Source organism: Panthera uncia, chromosome F1 (genome assembly GCF_023721935.1).
Source record: "Panthera uncia isolate 11264 chromosome F1, Puncia_PCG_1.0, whole genome shotgun sequence".
NCBI classification, from domain to species: Eukaryota; Metazoa; Chordata; class Mammalia; order Carnivora; family Felidae; genus Panthera; species Panthera uncia.
Window position 1 is genome coordinate 46,462,446 of NC_064813.1, and position 27,173 is coordinate 46,489,618.

General features: G+C 35.0%; 2 protein-coding genes across 4 annotated transcripts in view; one reads left to right on the forward strand and one right to left on the reverse strand.

Moving 5' to 3' along the window:
- The window catches only part of CDC73 (cell division cycle 73), a 216,006-nt gene that overhangs the window by 133,978 nt on the left and 54,855 nt on the right, over nt 1–27,173 (reverse strand). The gene's annotated exons all lie outside the window — the stretch shown is intronic.
- Nucleotides 13,612–20,868, forward strand: B3GALT2 (beta-1,3-galactosyltransferase 2). The gene is made up of 2 exons (XM_049634540.1): nt 13,612–14,186; nt 18,783–20,868. The coding sequence occupies exon 2, from the start codon at nt 18,910–18,912 to the stop codon at nt 20,176–20,178; it is 1,269 nt and encodes a 422-aa protein (XP_049490497.1). The 5' UTR covers nt 13,612–14,186; nt 18,783–18,909; the 3' UTR covers nt 20,179–20,868.

Here is a 27,173-nt window from a genome sequence, read left to right on the forward strand (position 1 = left end):
TAATGATGTGGAGAAACTAGAACCCTTGTGCATGGCTGGTAGGAATGTAAAATAAGCAGCTGCTGTGGAAAACAGTACGATGGAACCTCAAAAAATTAAACATAGAATCACCATGTGATCCAGCAACTCCAACTCTTGGTACAGAACCTAAAGAATTCAAATCAGAGACTTGCACAGGTATTTGTATACTGATGTTCATAACAACATTATTCACAATAGCCAAAGGGTGAAAACCCAAATATCCACTGACAAATGAATGGATAAACAAACTACAGTTTACATGTACAATGGAATATCAATCGGCCTTAAAAACAGAATGAAGTTGATACATGCTATAACGTGGATGACAATCTTAAAAATACTAGGCTAAATGAAGTAAGCTACACACAAAAAGACAAATACTGTATGACTGCAATTACATGAAGTACCTAGAAGAGTTAAATTCACAGAAATAAAAAGTAGAATAGTGGCTACAGGAGCTGAGGAGAGGGCAATAGGAAATTATTTAATGTGTACAGAGTTTCAATTAGGGATGCTGAAAATGTTCTGGAGACACAGAGTGGTGATGGTTGCATAACATTATGGATATACTTAATGCCACTGAACTGTGTACCCTTAAAACATTTATAAACATATATGTATATATACACACATATTTATATAAATACATATATATAATTCAACAATAAAAAAATCTTCTTGGGGCGCCTGGGTGGCGCAGTCGGTTGGGCGTCCGACTTCAGCCAGGTCACGATCTCGCGGTCCCTGAGTTCGAGCCCCGCATCAGGCTCTGGGCTGATGGCTCGGAGCCTGGAGCCTGTTTCCGATTCTTTGTCTCCCTCTCTCTCTGCCCCTCCCCTGTTCATGCTCTGTCTCTCTCTGTCCCAAAAATAAATAAAAAACGTTGAAAAAAAAAAATTAAAAAAAAAAAATCTTCTTAAAAAAGTATAAAATATGCTTTAAAAATAAACATAGTCGGGACGCTTGAGTGGCTCAGTCGGTTGAGTGTCCAACTTCGACTCAGGTCATGATCTTACAGTTGATGAGTTTGAGCCCCACGTCAGGCTCTGTGCTGACAGCTCAGAGCCTGGAGCCTGCTTCGGATTTTGTGTCTCCCTCTCTCTCTGCCCCTCCCCTGATCATGTTCTGTCTCTCTCTGTCTCAAAAATAAATAAACATTAGGGGAAAAAACTTTTTAAATAAAAATAAACACAGTCCAATTACAAATGATGGCAGACTTTTCAAGGGATGTCTACTGAGACAACACCCAATTTCCCCTTTACAGAGCTGGACTATACCCACAAGGGATAAACTCATGAACTACAGTGACCCTATCAAATCTTCTCTTCTTTGGAATTATGAAATCCATACTGAGATATGCCCAGCAATGTGAGCTACAGTTATCTGTAGCTGTAGCCTGTAGCCAGACTGGTTTTAAGGAGGACTGTGTATACAAACGACCAGAGAGCTGGGGTGCAGATGCAGAAAAAGTGACAAATAATCATATGGCACCACACAGAAACAGAAAAGCTTCTTTGATTCCTGAAAGTTTTCTAATCTCTCACTGTGTTCTTTAAGAAAGGCCAATTTATATTTCTCAGTCTTGGGTTATGCAGAATATTCTTGTACCATTATCATGTATTTCCTTTTCTTCCTTTGGCTGACTTGAGCAAGTTTCTGCTATGTGAAATCAAAGAAGCATAAAGTAAATATTTTAATCTCAGTGAAGAAAAAAGAAAAATTCTATCCCTATCCAAATCCACTCATAGAATTAAAACTTTGACCTGGGAATATACATCTTCTTTATAGTCACAGACAAAACTGAAATACAAGTGTTAATGAATAACATAAGAAGATATTCATTGATTAAAAAAACTAAATACCAGTTTTCCATTCATCATTCTCTAGAATGCTTCCAGAGGATAACTGTGAAGGTTAATTTTATGTGTCAACTGGGCAATGGAGTGTGCAGATAATCTAGTTAAAACATCATTCTGGATGTGTCTGTGAGAATATTTCTGGATAAGATTAAATAACACTGGAATCAGTAGACTGAGTAAAGCAGATTGTTCTCCCCAATGTGGGTTGGCCTCATTTAATCCACTGAAGAAATGAACAGAACAAAAAGGCTGAATAAAAAAGAATTCACTCTCTGCCTGGCTGTTGTCAAGGTGGAACATCAGGACTCAGCCTCAGACTTGAGCTGTACCATCAACTCTCCTGGGTCTCCAGCTTGCTGACTGCAAATCCTGGGACTTTTCAGTTTCCACAACCACATGTGTCAATTCCTCCTCATCCATTCATCCACCCATCCACCCAATCCATCTAATCCATCCAATAGGTTGTTTCTCTGGAGAATCCAGACTATTACAAATATAGTAACTGAAATTTGGATCAAAAGAGAGGAAAAGAGAGTGAGACAAAACACAAAATCTTTAAAGGGGCATTCTTATATAATGGGAAAATGTCAAAAATTTTTTCATTTATTTATCTACAGATTAAAAACTTATATCCACATAAATGTCAATGAAATATTTAATTATAAAACTGCAAATCAGAAACAAACAGAAGTATGGGAATTGATCTCCTTTAATATCAAAATCAATAATGGTCACATACCTTTCTAGCACAAATGAGCAATTCTTTTATATGTGTCACTAAGGTTTAATGCACAATGTTCTCATTTAAAACTGGTGGGCTTGTTTTTATAGTGGCAGAGGGACTGGGTAAGGGATCATCTGCATAACTTATGGGTCCATAGACTAAAAACTGATGTAATCAGAGGCAGTGTAAATCAGTGCAAAAAAACTTGACTTAGAAGTCTTATATTCCAAGGGCACCCGGTGGTTCAGTTGGTTAAAGCGTCTGACTTTAGCTCAGGTCATGATCTCGCAGTCAATGAGTTCAAGCCCCACGCTGGGCTCCGTGCTGACAGCTCAGAGCCTGGCGCCTGCTCCGGACTCTATGTCCCCCTCTCTCTGCCCACCCCCTTGCTTCTGCTCTCTCTCTCTCCCTCAAAAATAAATAAATGTTAAAAAAAAAAAAAAAAAGAAAGAAAGAAATCTTATATCCCAGGTTCTAGTTCTGGCTATGACATATTAAAGTGGGAAACTCTGAGAAAATGACATCTCAGGGTCTTCATGAACTTGCCTCTAAAATGAGGAAACTAGATTTCTAATGATTAAAAAGGCCTAATTCTGCTCTAAAATTCCATTATTCTAATATAAGTAATACCCTGTCACTAGGAACTATGACACTGCAGTACAACCTCAATGTCCAGTTAAATGATTAAGTTTAAAGACATAATTCAACATGGGCTTCTTGGTATAACCATAAACATGTGCTCTTCTTTTGTTGCATGTGAAATAAAAACATAATATTCTCCTGCCCAGCTCCCTCTATCAAAGGGTACATGTTTGGAATTAGCTAAACTTGGTTTTTTGAGAATCACATAATTATAACTACTGGGAATAGAGGTAGAAAAGAAAATAACAATATTTTAAGCTTTGAAAGAAACCATTCAACATTTTACCATTTAATATAATTCAATAAACTGACTGAAGAAGCCAAAATAAAACACAGACGTGTATATATTTAACTATTTGACCCCCACATTCCCAACACAGAATCAACTGAAATGTTCTGCAACACTACAAATGCCAGAAATTTTAATAAATATAAAATCTGTGAAAAATTTCAGAGAAAATATAGAAAAAATTCAAAGTCAGCTAACTATGAGAATATGGAAAAGAAAGAGACTCAGTATGTTAGTAAATGATCAGGGAGATGGTAAAAAATGGATGGTACAACAGAAACAAAAATTTTCATTTTTCACGTTTTGGTTCACTAAAACGCAGCAACTGTATTATTTGTGAGACATCATGTTATTTATCTGAAGGGAATAAAAATACTAGAAAAGCATGAAAAATTAAGAAGATAAAAATGTAATGCAAACCAACCACAACTGGGAAGATCAAAAGTCTCAAAGGAGTGAAACTGAGGGATGCCACAATGAATTGCATAAAACAATTTCAAATGGTTTTTGAAAAAAAACTTAACTATATAATATTTTCTTTCAGTTATTTTGTTATCTATATAATAATCTACGTATCCATTAGCTCTATCAATTCCTTCAATAAAAGGAACCTAATGACATATCTTATATCCCCCCCTGTAGCTTGCATATAAAAAATTCTCGAAGTATTTATTGAATATAAGTGAATCCTTTAGGTATCTTCTAAGAACCTGAAGAAGGGGAAGAAAATCAAACCCTAAAGTTAAACATTACCCCTTCCTAATCCTATAACCTTTGCCTGCCTCTTTTCTGCTTTGCAAAGTTTCTTTATACTAAAGTTCCTATTTCCAATCAGATCATAAACAATCACTCTAAAGAGAGCTCCATGAATTTAGAATTAAGTATATTTACGCTCCCAGCTCTTCTCAAAAAAGCCCTTTGGGAAAAACATTCTATTTACTTACTTGTTACTTTTTGCTTTCTTTCCTTAACTACTGAAGCTATTAAATAAAAAGTATTTTCTGATACTAATAATTCATATGTGAATAATTATGCTTCTTTGTGAAGTTTTAAGCAGTTTTAAGTTTCAACATACTACATCTACTTGAACTTACAAATTGTTTGTTATACTTTGTAATGAATTAATAGTGTTTAAATTTTTAAATACTATCCATGTATTCAGTTGTAAGGAGTTAAGATGCTTGAAATAACTTATTCAAAGATGCTGACCTAGTGAGCTTCACACCCCTATCAAACTCAATATGTCTCCTTTGTGTGAGAAATATTACACATTGATCCCTCTAACAATCTGAAATGAAATGCACAATATAAGCAACCTATGTATGTAATGTAACGAAAATCAATATCCTAATACAAAAATGAAATTTTATAAGAAATTTATGATAAGCACAAGTATTTCAATGTGAATCTCAGAAATTACCAGAAGACATTATGAATTAATCAAATACTAGTACCCATTCAAAAAATCACAGTGAATGTAACAATCACACATGTCCACAACTGGTATACTCTACTGGTTAAGTCAACTACTATAAGCATCACAGCCACAGGCAACAGGATTTTTCAAAATGGCCAAGTTCAGAACAAAGTTGAATACAATCTTCAATATACACTGTGGTTGTATACTTAGGGAAATTCATTGCATGTTAAAACTTTACAAAATATGCTTTGCATTTCAATTATGTTCTAGGTTCATTTAAAATTGTACCACCCACTACAGACCTCCTTCCCTGGCCTCACTCACTAAATGCCCTTCAATTATTTTGTCAACCAAAAATATTTCTAGAATACCACCTAGGAAGTATTATTTCTCCATTGAGAACCAAAGCTCTAAACAAGAGCATCTCCCGTGCGTCAAATAACAATTGTAAGAAGCCAGCTGATTTATGCTTAACTGAAATAGCTATACTACTAAGAAACTGAAGAATATACAGGCATAATATAAACTACTACTGATTTTCATGCTTATCTTTTCCCTTAGGATCATTAACAGTTTGTGTGAATTAAAACTATAAGGATATTGATAATTAGTTCTAAAAGTGACCCTTAAATTTGGCTCTGCTTTCGAGTCAAAAGAAATTCTTAGGCAGTATGAATATTTGCTGCACAAGTTAGTGAAAACTGAAGAAGAATAAGGCAGGCAAACACTGACACTTGTGGTCATTCTGAGATTGCTAATTTACAATCAGGCTAATTCCTGCTTTGTAGGTTCAAAGAAAAGTAAAACTGGTTCATAAATCATCTACTGACTTCAAAGGAAAATTATAAACTCTTAATGAACACAGTTAATTTTTCTTCAAAAAGAGAAAACTACTAATAAAAAAAATCCAAAAATATGCCACTTGTCCATATCTTACATATAATGAAAAAGATTTCAACTGACTTTAAGTCAAAAGATATAAACCTCAAGCAAACATTACTGTGCAGAACTGTTGACTGATTTCAATTAAAACTAAAACTGGTCTCTAAATAACTATGTCAAATGGCATTTTTCAGAGTACTATGGTGGAAATTACACATGATCCAAAACATTAAGATTTTTCTCCAACATTGGAAAAAAAGAACTAGTTCTTCATGTGAGCACTGGCTGAAAATAAAAAACTCGCTGGCATTTAGGGGCCAATTCCTCATGCTAAAGCACAAACAGGAATGAAGACCAATGTAGGGAAAACCAGATTCATGTCTCCTCTTCTCAAATTATTCAAGGATATTTACTCATTCTCAGTGAATCACCTTGCCATGGTTGAATTGTTATCCCCCACTCCCTTTTCTTCATTTTTTTTTAAAGTTTATTTATTTTGAGAGAGAGAGCACAAGTAGGCAAGGGCAGAGAGAGAGGAGACAGAGAATCCCATGCAGGATCCCTGCTGCCAGCCCAGAGCTCAATGCAGGGCTTGAACTCACAAAAACCGTGAGATCATGACCTGAGCCGAAATCAAGAGTTGGACGCTTACCGATTGAGCCACCCCAGCACCCCTCTCCCTCATTCTTTTTACCAAGGACATTTAGTTGAATTTATACAGAAAGTAGAATTCCATGAAATGACTTATCTTTACTATCAGTGAGCAAATCTATACCTATTTTATCATGTAATAATAACTCAAAAGCTACTAACCACATGAATAAAGTAACAATTACTTCTGTACTCAATAGAAATTAAGAGTCAGGAGGCACTGCAAATCCTGTCTTTAAATTCTGTCTCCTAGAGAACTACTGTAGACATGCCCAGGAAAATCCAAAACAAAACAAAACAAAACAAAACAACAACAAAAAAATACTGGACAGTTCTGGCCAAAACAAACAGAGTAATAACAACCTACTTCTTCCATCAGGGATGTGTTATAAGATTAAAAAGTAGACCTATGGAAGTAAAAATTACAAGGCATTTATGACTATAAAACTTAATAAAATAGCTGCCAGTTTGCTGAGTGTGACAAAAGAACATGTCACATTTACTGAGAAAGTTTAACCATAGAATTCAGATGTTAAAAGAAACTAGACTAAAGGAAGAACTTCTACAAGCTTGCCTGTCATAAGATTTTTACAGTTTCTCTTGGCTGGAAACATGCAGGTTGCTAGAAAAAGTCACTAAAGGAACTTTTATCTCATGTCTGCTGTTTTTCTGTACTTTATGTAAAGTGCTTAGCTAGTTTAATTTAAACTTAAGAAACTGATGGCAGGTGTACCTAAAGTTTAAAGTACATTCTGATTAAGTACACAGGCACCTTTTTATTAGTTTCTAGGAGTCTCTTTTGCTACATTAACCCTTAGCAAGCATAACTGAAACAACAGTCTGCTGGGAATTCAGGGGCTCCAATCAGTACTGGGAGAACCATTAACCAGTAGGTTATCTAATAACGCTCTCTTAATAATCAAGATCTATAATAAATCCAATGGGACATGAAAAAAGAGCCAAATCAAAAGAAGTAGCAAAAATAATTGTCTTATCCTTCCTAGAGAAAGGATTGGGAATATGTCTAAGACTCTGTCTCCCTAATATTTAATAAACTGTGCCTAACTACATATATTGGCAAAAAATAGTTTTATCAATATGTATTTGATAAGTGAAAATATAAACCAACATCCATTTATAATTCTATGAATGATTTCTGGGTATGCTGTGCCACTCCTATAAAAAACTCCCCACAAGTTCTCCAATGTTATACAGTATAATGGTTAAGAACAGTGCATAAAGACTTACATAATCTTGCTTTAATTCCCAGCTGGACTCTCTTATCACTAATTAGCTGATATCTGGGATAATTATTTTACAACTCTAAGCACTGGCTCATCTTTAAAATGGGTATTCTGATACTAAAACTATTATGAGGAAAAAAATTCTTTTACCTAACAATTTAAGTAGGCTTAGCATGTGATCTGATTTTGGGTAAATAATAGTCACTGCTGCTAGCTGCATAGTCAAATCCTATGTAAGGAATTACTGATAAATACAATACTGATCTTCTAAAATCCACTTCCACTTGTGTAAAATACATTATTTTAAGTAGGCACTTAAGCCTTATTCTGCTACCTACATTTAAGTAAAAAAAAAAAAAAAAAAAGTAGTGAGCATGTAATATGAGTGGACATAGGAACTAAAATAAAAACCTGGCTTTCAATTTTCTCCTTCGTATTTAACTAGGAAAAGCCAAAGCTCTAGGCCTTAGGCTTCCCATTTATAAAACTCTTTAACATTCCTTCTAGCATTTCTGGCAAAGTTGCAAATACTCCTTAAAAAAGAGGAGATTCCTACAAGTACTAAACACATGTCATCAGCTACACTAAAAAATAGGACAGGCTCAGATCTCCTCTGAGCCCACTGGTGGGCTTCCAAGATCTCTGAGTGCCACTTGGTTTTTCCACCAGTGTTCCAGCCTGGTTCCATAACATATTTGGTTCCCTGACTGGGGAAACCCAACTGCCCTGGCCCACTGTTGCCACCGGTTTGGGAGAGGGGCGAGGGGTGACAGAATGAGGAATTGCAAGGGAGAAGGTGTGCCCTGCCTGAATTTCGGCAGTCTCCTGCTCGGTTGCCTCGGGCCGGCCCCATTCCGCTGTCCCCTCTGGACTCAAGGAGACTTGGCAGGTGAGGACCTGGACCCAACGTCAGAACCGGTAAGGCCGGGGCCCCAATCTAGTGAGGCCCACTGGCAAGAGTGGAAGTGGGACCTGATCACTCCCTGGAGACAGACCTCAGATGTCTTACAGGAATTCTGTGGGAGGGAATGTAATAACCTCTGGTGTGTGTGTGTCAATGTGTGACTCTGTCTGGCTCGCCTGCCAAGTTCGATTCTGTGGCTCCACAGAGGGGCACCCTTAAGGTTTCCAAAAGCCCACAGAGCCTGAGTGGGCCCGTGGGTGATTCTGTGGTGAATAGCATACAGTCTATGGCGGCATCGGGATGGGGAAGGTCCAGCCGCCAAAAGGGGGGAAGCCCAGAGCCCCCCCTTAGCAAAATACCAATGTGTCTACTACAAGGAAAAGGGAAAAGAATGAGTGCCCGAATCGGAAGGGGCCTCCAAAACCCAGCCGTTATCAGAAGGAACCTTGAGAAGGGGGCCTTATTGGTTTGGCCGAGATAGAATCAGATTGAAGAGGACATTGACTCTCTCTCTGTTCCTCTGCCTAAGATGTGAGGGCTTCTCCCTCGTTCATTTCCCGGGTTAACAACTATAATTGGAGCCAACTGTGGTTAGTCTACCTCGGGATGGGGACTTTAAGGAATATTCTCAAGCAGTTGCTGAAACTCTATTTGTTTTGGGGAAATTCCAGGTCTTCACTGGCCTGATGTGGACTCCCTATTTCCACTTTGGTGAAAACAACATGGCGTCTGCTCCTCTGTCTGAGCTAAGGTTTTCAATCGGGTTTTCCTTCTCTGCCTTCTGCTGGCACCTTGCCTCTTCTGCCTTCCCCTCCCCTCCTGTTTCTGTGCCAACTTGCATGTGGTCCACATAACTGGTTCCTATACCATCCTCAGTGCCTCAGGTACCACTGGCTCCTCCTCCCACCCTCGAGGTCACGGAGCAAAGTGCATCCCCCTTGGACCACCCACTTCAGAAACCTCCACTGGTGTCCCAGGTGAAAATTGACAATGGGGAAAGACTGACTGACTTTTAAGTGGATGCAAGTGAAACTAATTTAAGTTTGTTGGCTCTGTCTTTAAAGTTATCAGCATTAAATATGAAACTTCCATTCTACCAAGGTTGACTAAAGATCAAATAAGCTCATGTTATCTCTGCTGCAATTTGTTAGCAAAAAGATGACTTAAAATGATAGTTAATTTTGTCTATCCCAAACTTTTCATGGGTAATTGCTAAGATATCTTTCAAATTGGTAACCTGAAACTTTAAAGTTTTGATTGCATGATGCAGTGCTAAAGCTTTGATTACTGAACATAGGTTTGTGTTTTTAACTTCTTATTGCAGAGAAACTAAGGCTATTTGGACCTATTGGAAAACATGCATTGTGCTTAATTGGTTCGTGAATTTACCATCTGAAGTGTACCAACCCTGTATGTAGGAAAGTAGGAGGTATGCAAGACACATCTTTTATTGAGGGTAAAAGAAAATAATGTTGTCCTAATTGAGACTGGCTATTTGGAGAGAAATGGTTTGGGGACAAAGTTTGAAGGCAAAGGAAAGTTGTAGAAGGTTCGTGCAGGAAAATCTTTGGAAAGTAATTTTATGTGTGCTCAGGATGGACTAAGGTTGAGATGCATGGAATTTTAAAAGTACACTGGTATAAGGCTGAAATTCTGCTTTTCTCTCTCTTCAAAAGACAAAGTTTTCTTCGACTGTTGAAGACAATGTAAACAAAGGTTTTCTTCTCTTTTGACTGCCAGGAAAACCAAAGCTTTAGGTTTCATTTGTAACAGGTCTTTGACTGCTTAGTTAAAACTTCTCAGTGTTAAAGGAGCTAGATTTTGCTAACAACTATATAATGCTATAATAAATAAAGTTTTAAATGAAGTCTTTTTGACCAATTAGGCCCTTTTATTTGGGATGCTAAGTTGCTTGGAAAAGCACTGTCACACAATGGTAAACCTTAGGTTGTACTGCACTGGTAAATGCTGTTAACTAATTACTTGAAGTGTTATGTGTCACAGAAATAACCAAATTTCTTTGCCAACTGCATCATAATGACCAATGTCTATTTCTGAGATTTTTGTCATTTAGATTTGTAAAAAGGACCTTGGGGACAAATACAGGTATTTGAAAGATTTCCAGAACTAAAAAGCTGCATTCAAACTGAACAAGAATTAGGAACATGGGACTAAATGAAAATGTTTGCTCTTCCAGATTAAGGAAACTTTCTCTTAAGATGATACACAGAAATGTCATAAAGTATTCATTTGTAAACTGAAGCATTTATCTTTTCTCTCTACCTTACACCCTCTGAAATACAAAAACTCTCAGTGAGTATTCTTTCTTTCATGGCAATTACAGTCGTTTGCGTAAGTTCAATAAGAATCTGTTCATCTTGTAACAGGTCACCATTGGAAATACTGGTTATTTTACCAAGGCCTTGAATGGAAGGTCATATTTGTGAGTGACATTCATAGACTCAGATTTGACCAGACAGCTTTAAGGAACTAAGGCTGGCTTTATGAAACGTGGAGTCATAAAGCCCCTTGGAAATGTTGGCTGAATACCTCGCTTACAGAGTTCCCAGCAGCCACACTAGGTGAGTAAAGGTCACTTCCTGGAAGGTGCAAGAACTTCAGGATATCTTGGGGACCTCGTGAAGAGGAATTCACCCAATTCTACAGGTACTGCAGGCCTGTCTGATGACAAGTATTTGGCTTGGCGTCTGGCCTGGAGAGACTACTAAAAGTTCAATCTGGAGATTCCTTATAAAAGGTTCCAGCAAAGCAAACTTTAAAAGATCCTCACGATCAATAGCTATTCTTGCTGAGCTTATGTAAATAATTAGGCCAGGTTTTGTTAAGACTGGACTTGTTCTACAAATGCATTGGTCTTGATTTGGCTATCTCTGGAAATGGGGGGTTTTAGAGAGAAAAAAACTGTGCTTCAACAATGCACCATTATAGATTTAAATTCTAGTTCTGTCTTTAAATGTTTGTTGTTTGCCTAAACTAGACAACTTGAGGTAAACTACAGAAAAATTGTCACAGTATTTCATGTATAGACAACCTTTTATGCTCATTATTCTGTGGGGATAATAATAAGACCCCATGGGTCCATCACTCCAGAATTAAGGCGGCCAACTTGGAAGAGTCCTCAACCTGGTGAAGTGACTCAGACCTAGTCAACCCGCTCAAGCTGACCCTCAAAAAGACGCTGGCCCCTGGGATCTTCAGCCCTACTCCAGCCCTACCCCGGAAGCTGGCTGGCCTGCACACAGCAGAAGCTTGAGGAATCAGTGTGTGAACCAAGTCCAGGTGCTTAGATGCAACTCTGCCAACCCTTGCTCCTTACCAGGGTCATAACCCTGACCTTGCTCCTTACTATTGGACTAATAGAGGCTGCCCCACAAACTGGACATCCTGGCTCCCTGCCCTGGCAGGACTCCTCCTTTCCAAAATTTTACTTGTGACCACCGGCCCCTATATTCTAAACACCCTGGTATGCTTCACTGCAAACACCACTGCTCGCCAAACTGCAACACGCATCTTAGCCATCCAAGGGTACCAACCCCTAGAGCCAAAGGGTGATGCCTACTAAAAAAGATTTTTGAAAGAGGCATCAAAGAGGGGAACATTGAGAAAATAAGTAAAGTTATGCACCATAACATGGCCTACGGGACTGACATAAGCTCTAGTTCCTAGCTTAGAGACTCTTCTTCCGGGTTCTTCTTCCTGCCCTGCTTGCTGTGTGCACCAAATTACTACTAATGCAGAATGCAGAAGCAACGGACTGTAAATTGTCCCCCATACTTGTGCTTGCATCTCAGATCTCTGGAGAAGTATCTCCTCTGAGCCCAGCCGTATAAAATAAACCTCCTGCCTTCCAAGAAAAAAAAATAGGACAAAAATAATAGAGAAAAGGTAACAGACTTAACTGGGGAAGACAGGTGGGATAAAGCATATTTATGACTACAAATATATAGCTTAGGTTCTAAAACGATAAATTTTTAGGAGTTAATGTCCCTCAAGTCTCATAGGAAAAACTGATAATTCAGACTATTTAAAAAAAAAAAAAAAAAAAGACCATGCCCCAGTATTTTGCAGAAAAAAAGCAAGGTGCCCAGGAGACTAACCATACAAAGAAATATTTCAGAATAAGTATCTAGTGCTTACTAAAAAGTCTTCTTGGAGGCAAGTTACTAAACAATCTTGAAATATTTGGACAAGTAAATATGATTAGTTAAACCTCATTATCCACCAAGATCCTGTACAAGTGTGCTGTATCCACTGCATCATTTTATTGAATTCTATCATACATGTAATTTTAAAGAAAATAAAAAATAAAAAAATAAATGCTGACATTAAAAAATAATTAAAAATAAAGTTTTGCTGCCTTCAAGAACACTGGAAACCACATAATAGCAAAAAAGAAGTGGGCTATGTCACATCATGCATCATTAAAGCAATCCACTCCAGCTGATTTATAAACTCCAGAAAATTGGGGGTAGCAGTATAAAAAATAAATGGTCTAAGTCTTATCTAGATATTAGTAAAATTGGAATAATTTGAGAAAATAAACTTCAAAGGAAGAAGTGCACTGAAGGGGTTAAATTGCACCAAGTTACATTTTATAAAAGCTTATATTGCTTATATCCTATAAAATCATGTAAGAAACATGAAAACCAACATCTAACACTGAAAACATTTAGAAAGCCTGTGCTTAAGCATAAAGTTAAAAAAAAAAGGAAAAAATAAAATTATAACCATTTCATAATCATCCCATTTTTATATTATGCACTCACCACTATACTTACACTGAATATATATAATTTTTCTCACAGAAGCAAAATCTCTAAGCTTCTCCCTACCTTAGGTTTTTAGTCAAAATGAATGCAAACAATCACGTGGGATTCAGCCAAGCAGTGACGTTAAATTCTGCTCTGTCAGAGAGAGCATCTGTCAAGCCCACATTTAAACTGCTGCCTGCCTGTGCAGCAGCTGAGGAACTGTGGATTTCATATTATAGACTAAAACCCCAGTAAAACTGCTCAAAATCCTTCCTGCAGCTGCCAGGCAACAACGAAAGAGAGTTAAATCCTATTCATTCTATTCCAATACAATCGGAGCACTACATTCTAGCTCCGGCTGCTTTACATTGCAGCTCAGTGTTATTACTAGAAATATGGATACTGAGAAGAGAATACAGCACTGCATTGTCCGGCCAGGAAAACAGCAGATGTAAAAAGCTTCAATGCATCAACTGTCGGCAAGAGTCAACAGTGCTCCGAATAGACCGGACAACTACAGCTCTTTTGTTTAAAGAAAGAGAAAGAAAATGAAAGAAAGGAAAAATCTCAGAAGACTAGGACCCATATGAACAAGGAGGGTAACTCGAAGACAAGCAGACAGATGGACACTTTGGATACTGTGAAAAGCAATCGCAGGAGGCAGACTATTGGGGGATGTGCGCATGTTCGATAGCATCTTTTTTGCTGAAGTGATGGCGTGCCAAAAGTATTTTCAGTGGGCATAATCCTCTCCACATAAATGGCCTGACCAAGGAAGGTATGTCGATATCTTGTGTGTAATATTCATTTAAATGTCTGCTACCTTTTTATAGCCCTGGAGGCACTAATATCTGATAAACAAGTTCATCCTGTTCACCGTCCTTGAAAACTATGAAAGGGTTTCTAGATATATGATTTTAAAATCTGTCATTGTTAAAACTGTCATTGCTATATTCAAGTAATTATGTAGCTTGGAGTAATTACAGATTATGGATGTATAAAAGAGAACAGGCAAATAGTATCAAGATGTGCTTAAAGGATTCTCTGAAAAATTAAACTTAAAAAGAAAAAAACTAGCCCTCTAAAGAAAACATAGCAAGCCTCTACCAAATTAGGTCAAAATGAATTCTCATCTAGTAAAATAAAGTGATCACTTAAAAATGGCTATCAAAGAGACAATGCAGTGAAATTACATTAAATAGTATCAAAGATGATCTTAATATTAGGAGCTTTTTTCCAAAGTCCTTTTCAAACAAATTATTAACATATAACAGCTTTTACTAACAAAATTATCCCAGATCCATCTCCCTAAATAAAGACAACAAACACAATCTAAGAGAGTATCAACAAATCTTACTCTCGAGCTGTAAGAATATTAAAAGGAAAGCATTTGCACAGGATCACACAAGGCAGTGTGAGTTTTATGCACAGAACACCACCACAGCAGATCTGCATGTTATTACCGTGTCCATGAATACAACTTTAAACAAAGAAACAGCAATAGTTGCTAAAAATTCCCCCACTTGAAACAGTGAACTTTCATTTTAAGCAACTCATTCTAAATGATCAAATAGAAGATTGTTCTTGGTGATAATTTTTCAGTGAAATTCAAAACATAATGTGAAAATAACCTGATATAAAAATATTCATGAACAGCAATACAAGGACAAAAAATTAAATATAAATGTAGCTACTGTGCTTCTAGGCTATTAATATGTGCTAATGAACTACCATCATGGTATGTATGTGCAGGGCAGAAATAAATCTAATAAACTATTTAAACAATAATCACAGAAGACCAACTCATGGGTCAGGGGCTCAAATATATTTCAAATATTTTTTACAATCTACTAGAGAACCTGATATTTGCTCAATCTCACAATACAACTCAATAACCTATTATTTAATAATCACAAAAGGCAAATATTTTAAAGACAGATGTAAGCATTCTATTCTAAAATTAAGATTAAACAAGTTTATCAAGCCCTATTATTATTACATCTCAACATCAACTCTGTCATACCATGAATTTTTATTCAACTATAGAATGAAATCAGATGGTATTAAATAAAAAAATACAGCTGTAAAAATCTCAAGTCTCTCTTAGTGCTTTTTCTGTTAATGTTAACAACACCAATTAAACACTTTTATAAACTAGATCTCAAAACAAAAGTATAGAATTTTTTTATTCAAGCACCACTTAATCTAGGACTGTTCCAATAGACTAGATATCAACACTTTTTAAATACAAACGATAAAAAGTGTGTGTGTGTGTGTGTGTGTGTAAGAGAGTGCAAGCATGTGAGAAGTAACTGAACATTTCACAGCAACATTCTCTCCATGAACTACAATTCATAATATGTAAGTATACATTAATAACTTGAAAAAATTATCATAAAAAACCCTAAGAGCTAAATCAAAGGTACTTCCATGCTGAAAATGCAGAAGTGCGAAACTATTTAGATTGACAAAAATATTTTAACTTTCTTATCATGTTCCCACTTTTTTAGAATTAATATATAACAGGCAATAACTAGAGAGTAATTTCGACATTTAATAAAAAGGAGGAACAGTTACTTTAATCTTTCTTTTTAACAGAAATTATGATGAATGCCTGAGAAACTTTCAATAAAGAAATTTTTAAAGCTAGACACATATACTTTATTTATCAATGGGAGATTACCAAATGAGTATATACGGATTTTAAGCCTGGGAAGCTTAATATTTACAAATATTAAGTCATGAATTTAACTTAAGATGCATCTCTATCACTTATTGCTACAAAATCATATAGGACCATAAACTGTATTTATGCTAGATTATACTATATAACAATATGCTGTTTTCTGTAACATGGAAATACTTCAGAGATATCACTTAAGGTATGTTGCTTTCATAAAAATATTAGTTTATTACTATGATATTTATCTTCATTCATTTCTTCAGTCATTTATTCAAAAATCTGACCTTGTATGTATTGCTTCTCAAACCATCAAATTTATACTTTTAAAAGATGTAAATGATTGGACTTCAACCAGATATCAAGCACATATCAACAAAAAGTTGACATATTTAACTTAGCTTTGGAATGTTTAAAATGGATTTCTAAATAAATTTAAAAAGCAACTTTGTTTCTTTTAAATTTATACACCTAACCCTTATATCCACTGGCTTCTATGCGGAGTGGAGGAAGAATCATTGCTATTTATAAAATATTTCATTTGAAAATAAAAGATTAGAAAGAGTTTCCTGGTCTAAATAGAATGGCAAACTATTAACAAGTACAGGAAGGAAAAAACTGAGTTTCTAAATCAGAACACTCAGCCTATTTTCAGTTTAGCTCACAGCAGCTATGTTTTGCTGGTACAGTGAACAGCCTTGGTCTTTATTGTAGCAATGTGAAATTAAAATTCATGTAAATAAACTCTAATAAATAGGAAAATAGATTCTATGTTTTTAAACCTCCATACTTAAAAAAGAATCACTTTTCCGTATCTCACAGGATGATTAAACATTTTTTTTTTTACATTTGAGAACCGTAACTTCTAAAAGTACTACATAATTTCAGATACTAAAAATTATCAAAAGCTGGCGCCTTTACTATTATACTTTAGAAATTGTTCAAATTCCCACCTACTTGCTCCTCCTAGTGGCTTTTACTAGAATAGTACTTTCATTCATATATGTTTAACACTTTCAATCAATATTTTCAAAGTACTTCATATACCTGATACGTGAGTTTTACTATAATTATTCAATTATATGAAGGCTTCCATGTAACTACCATTATTTTCCCAAAATAATTAAGTTTCATGTCAAAGTTAAACAAATTTGGCATTAAGCACGAATCTCTTAATATCACAGGCTAAACAAACACATAGGTATGTATGTACAGAATTTTAAATAAACAAAATTCTTCTACATTAAATTTTTAAATTGGCTAGTTTCTTTTGCTTAAAGAAATAATTTTCATAAGAAAAAGTTGAAGAAATTGAAATTATTAATCCCCTTCTTGAGAAGGGTTTTCTCTTTAAAAATAGAATTCAAGCTACAGCCCCTTACCCACCTCTACCTCCACTCCTTGATCTAGAAAAACTAAGAACAAACCGAAAACCATGAAAAATCTGTGCTGTGAACCGAAAAACCTTGCTAAAAGATAACACCAGCAGTTTTTAATATGGAGAATAATGAACCTCCCATACTGACATCTTAAAATCTAGGGCTTTAATGCTTCGGATTCCACGTCTCTCTCTCAATCTCTCTCACTGCCCCTCTCCTGCTTAAGCTCTATCTGTCTCTCTCTCAAAAACAAATAAACATTAAAATAATAATAATAGTAGTGAAAAATATCCTAGGGCTTTAATGAGTGTCACACCACCAGAAGTCCTAAAAATGTAACAAATTCTCTACACACAAATGTAGAACACAGCAAAACTCAAGAATCTTTTAAAATGCATTTTGTAAAATTCAAAATTTTAAACAGCTGGATATGATAGTACCTAGTGCCTGTATTTTGTAACAAACCTGAAAGGATTGTTCAAAGTAGTTCTTTGTTTAATTCTAACATGGAGACTCAACTGAGATATGTGAGAGTGTTCTGCCAAGGCCAAAGATAATTAAAGATAATTAGTTACTATATTTTAAAACTCAGTCTTAAGTCTAAGTAAGGATCATGATCTCCTGAATACCTCATCTTTGAAGTAGAAGGTTAAAATTAGAAAGAGTATTTGAAAATGTTCATCATTTATTAGTCTTAAAATCCTGTACTGAAGTTACTGGACCCTGAAAATTAATTTTGACAGGTGCATCTTCTCATTGACTTTCTCAACACAGTAGGGGCCAATGGAAACATGCCAAGCAGTGTACTGTGACTAACAGAACTCTGCCATAATCAACCTTGCACCGTCTGTCCCACAACTGATACATGACCGTTTTACAAAAAAGGCCGCTGACTGTGCACCATACCACCAATGGTATGTCAAATCAATTTTAATTAATGCCAATAAATTTTCCATCTGCTCTCAGGCCTTCTTACATGGCCTCTCTCAGGAATCTAGGAACATTGTTCTCTTCTACATGCATACAACTTTTAAATCTTTAACTCAGGTCAAAAGCACAAATGACCAGAACTACTCAGACAATGAAATAAGTGGAAGAAAATTAATCCATCACTTTTCTCTTTAAAGTGCTCATCCTATTCCCAGTGATTGTATGTTACCAAGGATAAACAAATTATAAATTTCATTCCTGGGTTATCATATTTTCACAACTTAAAAACTCCTATTTGCCCTAATATTATTAACATCCAAAGTCTCTTTTCAGGCAGTTCTATAATATTTTGCATTTTGTAAATTTTTATGCTTCATCTTTATAGAATGACTGCATGGGAGACAACGTGACCGAATTAAAAAATGATTACCAAAGAAAAGTATTGATTCAGGAGAAGGAAACAACATTTTCAGCCTCCAGTATCTCATATCCCATTACTGGATATTTACAACATGCTTCAGTGGAGGAGAAGACACTGCTGCTTTGCAAAGATGAGCTGGAATGCCAAGAGGTCTCTGTTCCGTACCCATCTTATTGGTGTACTTTCTCTAGTGTTTATTTTTGCTATGTTTTTGTTTTTCAATCATCATGACTGGCTGCCAGGCAGAGCTGGATTTAAAGAAAACCCTGTAACATACACTTTCCGAGGATTTCGTTCTACAAAAAGTGAGACAAACCACAGCTCTCTCCGGAACATTTGGAAAGAAACAGTCCCTCAAACTCTGAGGCCTCAAACAGCAACTAACTCCAATAACACAGACCTGTCGCCACAGGGAGTTACAGGGCTAGAGAATACACTCAGTGCCAATGGAAGTATTTACAATGAAAAAGGTATCGGACATCCGAATTCATACCATTTCAAATATATTATCAATGAACCTGAAAAATGCCAAGAGAAGAGCCCTTTTTTAATACTGCTAATAGCTGCAGAACCTGGACAAATAGAAGCTAGAAGAGCTATTCGGCAAACTTGGGGCAATGAAAGTCTAGCACCTGGTATCCAAATCACAAGAATTTTTTTGCTGGGCGTAAGTATTAAGTTAAATGGCTACCTTCAACGTGCAATACTGGAAGAAAGCAGACAATATCATGATATAGTCCAACAGGAATATTTAGATACATACTACAATTTGACAATTAAAACACTAATGGGCATGAACTGGGTTGCAACGTACTGTCCACATATTCCATATGTTATGAAAACTGACAGTGACATGTTTGTCAACACTGAATATTTAATACATAAGTTACTGAAGCCAGACCTGCCTCCCAGACATAACTACTTCACTGGTTACCTAATGAGAGGATACGCACCCAATCGAAACAAAGAGAGCAAGTGGTACATGCCACCAGACCTCTACCCAAGTGAACGCTACCCTGTCTTCTGTTCTGGGACTGGTTATGTTTTTTCTGGAGATCTGGCAGAGAAGATCTTTAAAGTTTCTTTAAGTATCCGTCGTTTGCACTTGGAAGATGTATATGTAGGGATCTGTCTTGCCAAGTTGAGAATTGATCCTGTGCCCCCTCCCAACGAGTTTGTGTTCAATCACTGGCGAGTTTCTTATTCAAGCTGTAAATACAGCCACCTAATTACCTCTCATCAGTTCCAGCCTAGTGAACTGATAAAATACTGGAACCATTTACAACAAAATAAGCACAACGCTTGTGCCAACGCAGCAAAAGAAAAGGCAGGCAGGTATCGCCATCGTAAATTACACTAGAAAAGACAATTCTTTTTTTCAAATGTGCAATCTGTAAAATATTGCTAAAAGCATGTATAGTTAAAACTGATTACATCCATAGGACAAGTTTTAGTTAAAATTCATCACATACAGAAATTCAAAAAATATTTTTTTAATTTCTGAAAGTAATTCTTAAAAATAACATTATATAACAAAAAAGGTATCCCAAAAGAAACTATTAAAAAAAAAAAACTGCATAAGGGGATTCTGTGTATTAACATGCAATAAAAAGCATGCATACATCAATGGTTCAAGGCTTCGTTAAGGGCCAATAAGATGTATTTGCATATATTTTCCACATAAATTTTAATTTAAGAAATGGAGACAGTCAAAAGACCCTTCTCATTTTAGATTCAGTTTTTCATTTTAACATATAATTAAATGTAAATAAAACATTATTGTCAATCTTAAGGAAAATTTGTAATTGTGCAAAGGACAAATTTTCTGACCTGACTATTCTAGGGTTCTAAAACTATATTCCATGCAATAAGATTTAGTTGAATTACTCCATAAACACATTTATAAAGTTCAGATGTTTCATCAATGCAATTCTCATCTAAGTATTTACCTTTTAATAACAATTGAGATACTCATTTTCTTTTATTAATACATATATTGGGGGAAAATTATTTTGACATGTGATAAAATGTGAAAAATCAATGTGTCTCAGGCTCAAGTTTTTATAAGAAAAAAAAAGTAAATGTTTCAAAATAGACAGTTTGTTTCCTTGTTGGTGTTAAGGGCCAAGCTAGTATTTAAATGAGTTATTCTATTAGATCAGTTATTGCACTCTTAAGGAGTACTACCACTTAACTTCAAGGATATCTGTACAAATACAACAGGTTCCTCCAACTGAAGCAAAAGTAATTACTTACAGGCACAAAGAGAATGTACTGTTGAAAAAAGATACAGGATAAAGACTGCAGCAGCAGTTTCATTCAATACATTTTTAAGATGCGTGTCTGCCAAACTGCAACATATGGGAAGTTTATTTCCTGACAGCAGGTGTACACATGCCAATACTTAATCATTTTATGGCACCTACTTCTTTCTCTGAGTGCCAAGTTTACAAACCTGCAGTTTTTAATTTGGTAGATGACAACTATTCCATGTTACCAATTTAAAACCTTTTTTGGGAGGGATGGGGGAAAACTACAAATGTTTGATGAACACTTGATTCTAGGATGACAATGTATACAACGCACTTTTACCAAGTTTTTAATAAAAAAAAAGTAAACAAAAAAATCTTTACTGAGTGTTACAGTACAAGTATTTTCACAGTAATTCTGTTTGGTTCCATTACAAAGTTTAAAATCAAGAAATAGTAACCCACTAAGTTTGAAAGTGTTTTGAATTCATAAAAGTATGTAAAATTTAACGATCTAAATCTAATGAAGATGTTACTTATCCTAATTGTAATGACAATCATTCTTATCCTTGATTCTATTCTGAAGAGATACTGTACCAAAACAGAACTGTAATAACTGTTAAAGTTCAGAATCACAGAAACTGTTTAAGTACTTATTATTTAATATGTTACATTCTATTTATACTGAATATATCTCCCATTTTCAATTCAGTAGTCTTAAGTATTCTATTCTACATAGAGTAATTTTGAAAGCCAAGCTATATAACATCCTAGCTCTTGGTTAAGTCCATTTCTCACTTAATTTATTCTACATGATTATAAAAACACTAAAGTTACTAAATGCCAAACTCATTAAATAAAAGTCACGCATAAGAGGATAATACCAAATTAGGTAAGTAAGTTTCAGGAAAGACAAAAGTAATCTTTCCTTCAATGTAGAGTAATTCTCTCATTTCTACTTCAGAAGTTTTTTTAAAAAAGGGTATATGTGTGTACATGTATGCATGCGCAATTATGTACCCAGAAACAGAACCCAAGCACTATCTGCCTAAATTATGATTATAGTGCAGAATCTTTAAAAGATAGTATTTTTCTTCTGGAAAAATTCAAGTTTAAAAAGTTGACTTATGAAAAACAGAATTCTTAACAGACAACTAAATTCCTATCTTACGCATCAATTTAAAATCATTTCAATATCCCTGAGAATACTATCTTGAGAAGTGACAATAATCTGGTAACATAGAGTTCTCAAAGAAAACTCGATCAAATAATAAAGTTTCCTAATGCTGCTGAAAATCTGTATTTTAAAATAAATATTCTATTAATTTATTCTTGACCTTCCACTCTCAATATGCAAGAGTAATTCTTCAGAAAACATGAATTTTTATATTATGATATCTCAACATCTCACCAATAGTAGCTGTGCCTTATTCATGCCCAGTACTATGTGATTATGATTACACATGAAAATATAATGTTAAATTCTATTTGCACTACATTTAGTCAAAGAAAAAAATCAGGAACAACTATGTAATCTTTATGCTCAAAGTGTTAATAAATATTTTAGAAGATAAAAATACCAAAACTTTTGATAGTTACACTAGTTTTGATCAAGATTATAGGTAGTGAAAGTCTAATTCAAGTAAATAATTTAAATTTCTCACCTTTTAGCATACAGCAGAATCACATATAACCTCAACTGGAATCTTACTGATATCTATTACCAAAAACCCCTATGACAACAATAGCAACAATGGCAGCAGGAACTATTTACTGATAGAGCATACACTATATGCCTGGTTCTGTGTTACACCACTTTACACACATGATCTCACAGAATCCTTACAAATGACACTAAGAGACAGGTAAGAAAGACTCATGCAAGAAGTTACATACCTAAGATCACAGAGCTAATAAAAGCAGCAAAGCTCCATCTTAAAGACCATGTTCTCAACCAGTATGTTATTCTGCTGTATATTTCACATAGGACACCTGCAGTAAGAGCTAAAGAGCTAAGCAAAAATGGCCTGTCCTCTAATTCTACTATTCTCTGCTTATTCTCCATCTTCTGCCAGGGAAGGCTTCATAACCATTTTCTCACACTGGAGGGGCACCTGATGTTAGGTGCAAATAAAGAGAAAGGGAAAAGAAAGGAAATCTGATCCCTCTTTTTTTCTTCTTCTTCTTTTCAACCGTTTACATCTGGTGGCCAAAACCTTAGAAAACCCTAAGTTTACTGCTTATCTCTTGCTTCTTTGGGCTCTGAGATACATCTGTAAACAACAGACCTATGTCGCAGTTAGAAATTATAAAAGGTGCCTACTTGGAAGCACATTAGATCATTAGTAACGGACAAAAGTAGCACTGCATTTACTCACTCTACTAGTCAGTCACCTACTGTTTTGGGATGAGGTGGTAAAATCCTTTTATCCAGCTGATTTCAGGGTTTTTTTTTCCTTTTCAGTTTTTACTGCTTAACTACAAAATCTATTAAATTAACATAGCTTTAAGAAGACAAAAAAGAATATCCCTACTATGCATACATTTCTAATAGACCTCACAGAATATCAGTTTATCACTTAAACAGTACTCTCAAAAAACAGAGAATGTACACAAATACTAAAAAGTGACGTTCTGAGTTTCAGGAAGACACCTGTTACACACTACATCAACACACACGCACAACCTTCCTCTAAGCACGATATAACTATAAATCTTACTATTTCAAGATACAATATGTCAAAAGAGGAAGAAAAATGTTTCTGTATCTACAGGAATTGTTTCTTCTCTCTTTACCAGAGCAAATATCTGTGCTAAAGGACAACTGGAGCTAACGTAATTGTCTCAGTCTGTCTATTAATCTAATCATTTCAACTTCCAACTGAATGTGACAGATTCTAAATTTGAATCTCACTGTTGACAGTATCCTAAACACTGAAAAAAATAGATTGACAGATCTAATAGATCATAAAAATACTAAATAACAGAAAACTATATAACATTATATGAAAAATCTTGAATTCATGTTTTTATGAATTTTTAAGTAAATGTTTAAAATCACAAATTTATACAATAGAATAAAATAAGGGTGTATGTCATAACTAAAATGCTATTAAAACATTAGAATATAGATAACAGAATTAACATGAGATTCTGACAGCGATGAGAATCTTCTAATATACTGAAGGTTTGAAACAATAAAAATCACATTAAAACCACAAAACAGTTATTTAAAGTAATTTCATAAAACTGTTTCCAGTTATGATTTGAAAAATAAATACTATCAGAAAATTAAAACTAGAAGAAATTACCATAAGCCCCAGCCAAAATCTACTTGATTATCAGATAAAATTAAGAAGAGAAATAAAAATGTTCAGTAAGCCCATAATGAGATAATGTGTTATGGTTTAACAACAGTTTTCAAACTAACTTCCTCATATGTCTCAGTTACTATAATTAGTAAAACCAGGACAGCTGTGTTTTAGAGTCCTGCCCTCACTTTAGTACAACTGCAATTTTATGTTTAAATGAAAAGTTTCCATGTCAAAGTTCATTTGAAAAGAGTGACCAATGTTTATTTGCTTTTTGTGTACTGAAAACTACCTCAATGATTCTTGAACTGAAATACAACTACAGAAAAGATAAAAATACATATATTTACTCATCATATAACATCCAACATATCAACTTAAAGAATAAAAGGAACTCAGATAATCAGTCAAAAAAAAGATTAAAATACTAAAACAAGAGTCTTAGACACGAGCCATTATACAATACAAATAGTGAAAAAAAATTCACAAAGGCAACATTTTAAAAATAAGGGATAATCACAAGTAAGAGGAAACTCTGGTGAAAACTAAACTTTTACCAAGAGGTATAAAAATTCTGACAAGAACAGACCATTTTTTTTTTAGTTAACAAGAATACCTACTTTTAAAAATGGACATTCTTCCCCAATTAGCATGTTTTCTTCATCTGTATTTTCCAAATACAATAGGGAAAAAACTGTTGTAGTAAGCCCAGTCAAATCTTAATGAATATTTTTTAAAGTTTTTAGCGTGTATGGATGGAAATCACAAAATGATTATAAAATTAATATGGAAAAAAGGTATCAGTAGCTAAGAAAATATTGAAAGTGATCTTAAAGAATGTACTATAAAGCTGGGGCACCTGGGTGGCTCAGTCGGCTAAGCATCTGACCCTCTGTTTTGGTTCAGGTCATGTCTCATGGTTTGTGAGTTGGAGCACATCAGGCTCTGTGCTGGCAGTGTGGAGCCTACTTGGGATTTTCTCTCTCCCCCTCTCTCTGTGCCGCTTCCCCACTTGTGCTGTCTCTGTCTCTCTCATTAACAAGCTAATGGCTATCATATCAAAGTTTGTACTATATCTCGCATTATTAGCACATGTTCACTAAAGCTGTTCTAAGATTTAATAAATTTTAAATATTTTTAAAGAACTTTCTAGAAGTATATATGATAAGCAAAATTTTAATAAAATGACAGGATTAGAAGACCTTTGAGATACTTTTTTCAATCATTCAAACATCTTTTGAGAGACTACAATATGTTGGGTACAGACACTATGATGATAATCAGTTAAGATGGTCTACCTAATAAATGATGTTTGGTTACTTGGACAGCCATAAGAAAAAAAAAATTTGTTCTTCAACCATGTATTAGAAAAATTTCCAACCAGATAAAAGATCTAAATGTAAATAACGAAACAAACCAGTTCAATGGGGGGGGGGGCGAGTGCATTTCTTTATAACTTGGGAGAAGAGTTAACTTTCCTAATTACGACAAAACTACTTTCCACAGAAGAGATTTATAAATGTGATTACAAAATACTTTGAAAGAAACTCTGGCATGGCAATAAAAATATCAACAAAATCAGAAGACAAATGACAATCTGAGAGAATACTTGCAACCTATAAAAGTTTAATATCCCCAATATACTGAAATGATACAAAAGAAAAAAGGAAGAGGAAGAGACCAACATTGTGACAGAAAAATGGGGAAAAACATTAGTTTACAGAGAAAGAAATGATAAGACCCTTAATCATAATCAACCTTGATGAGAATGCAAATAAAAACCACTAAGAAACCATTACTCACCTATCAAATTAACAGAAAGTTAAGCCTGACATCATACCCTTGATAGACCTGTAGGAAAATAGGCACACTCAGACATACTGGTGGGAATGGTACAACTCCTAATGGGGGGGAGGGAGGGGGGGAGAATTTGATAACATCCTGCAAAAGTACAGAAGCATTTACCCTTTATTTATCAATTGTCCATCTAGGAATCTCTTCCCAAAACACTTGATAGCAATATGATATTCAGTAGGCATAACACTAATCATTAGGACATGATTAGTAACAGCAGAGGACAGAAAACAACCTAAATGTCCATCCATATAGGCCTGGTTAAATAAACCAAGGCACACTACAACATATTGGACTATATATTCATAGTGGGATATAGTCTAAGGAAAAAATTATATCCGACTACCTTATAGTAAACAATAATATCAGCATTGTTATTTTGAAATTTTTACTGAAAAACAGAGCACACAAGAAATTATGCTAGTATGATTAGGAAATGCTATGAACTGTTTAAGAAAATTCCCTTTCTACTGATTATCCATATAAGCCTGTCCTTACATACATCTTCAATAGAATAGGTGTGGAAAAGCAAATTTATTGAAAAAGAATAGGTATTACTTATTCTTAAGGATACCATCATAAAAAGGGTAAAAGAAAATAATGAATACAGGTTGACTGGTTTTACATACACACACTCATTATGTATTTGGCAGGAGGAGGGGGGATAAGAGGATGACTGAGAGAATTAAGGGGAACTCTGAGCATCAGAAAAGGAAAAACAACAGACTCAGATCTGGATAACCACTGTACCTCAACAAGGGAAAAGTACAGAACCCTCTTCTTTCCGAAGTACAAAATGCTGTGGTTTAGGATGGATGTAAGAATACAGAGCATAGACTAAAGAGGAGTTGCTTATTAAGCATTTAAAAAAGAAAAAAAAAAAAAAAAAAAAGAAAAGAAAAAGGTTAAAACTGAGAACACCAGATTTGAGTTAAAACTAT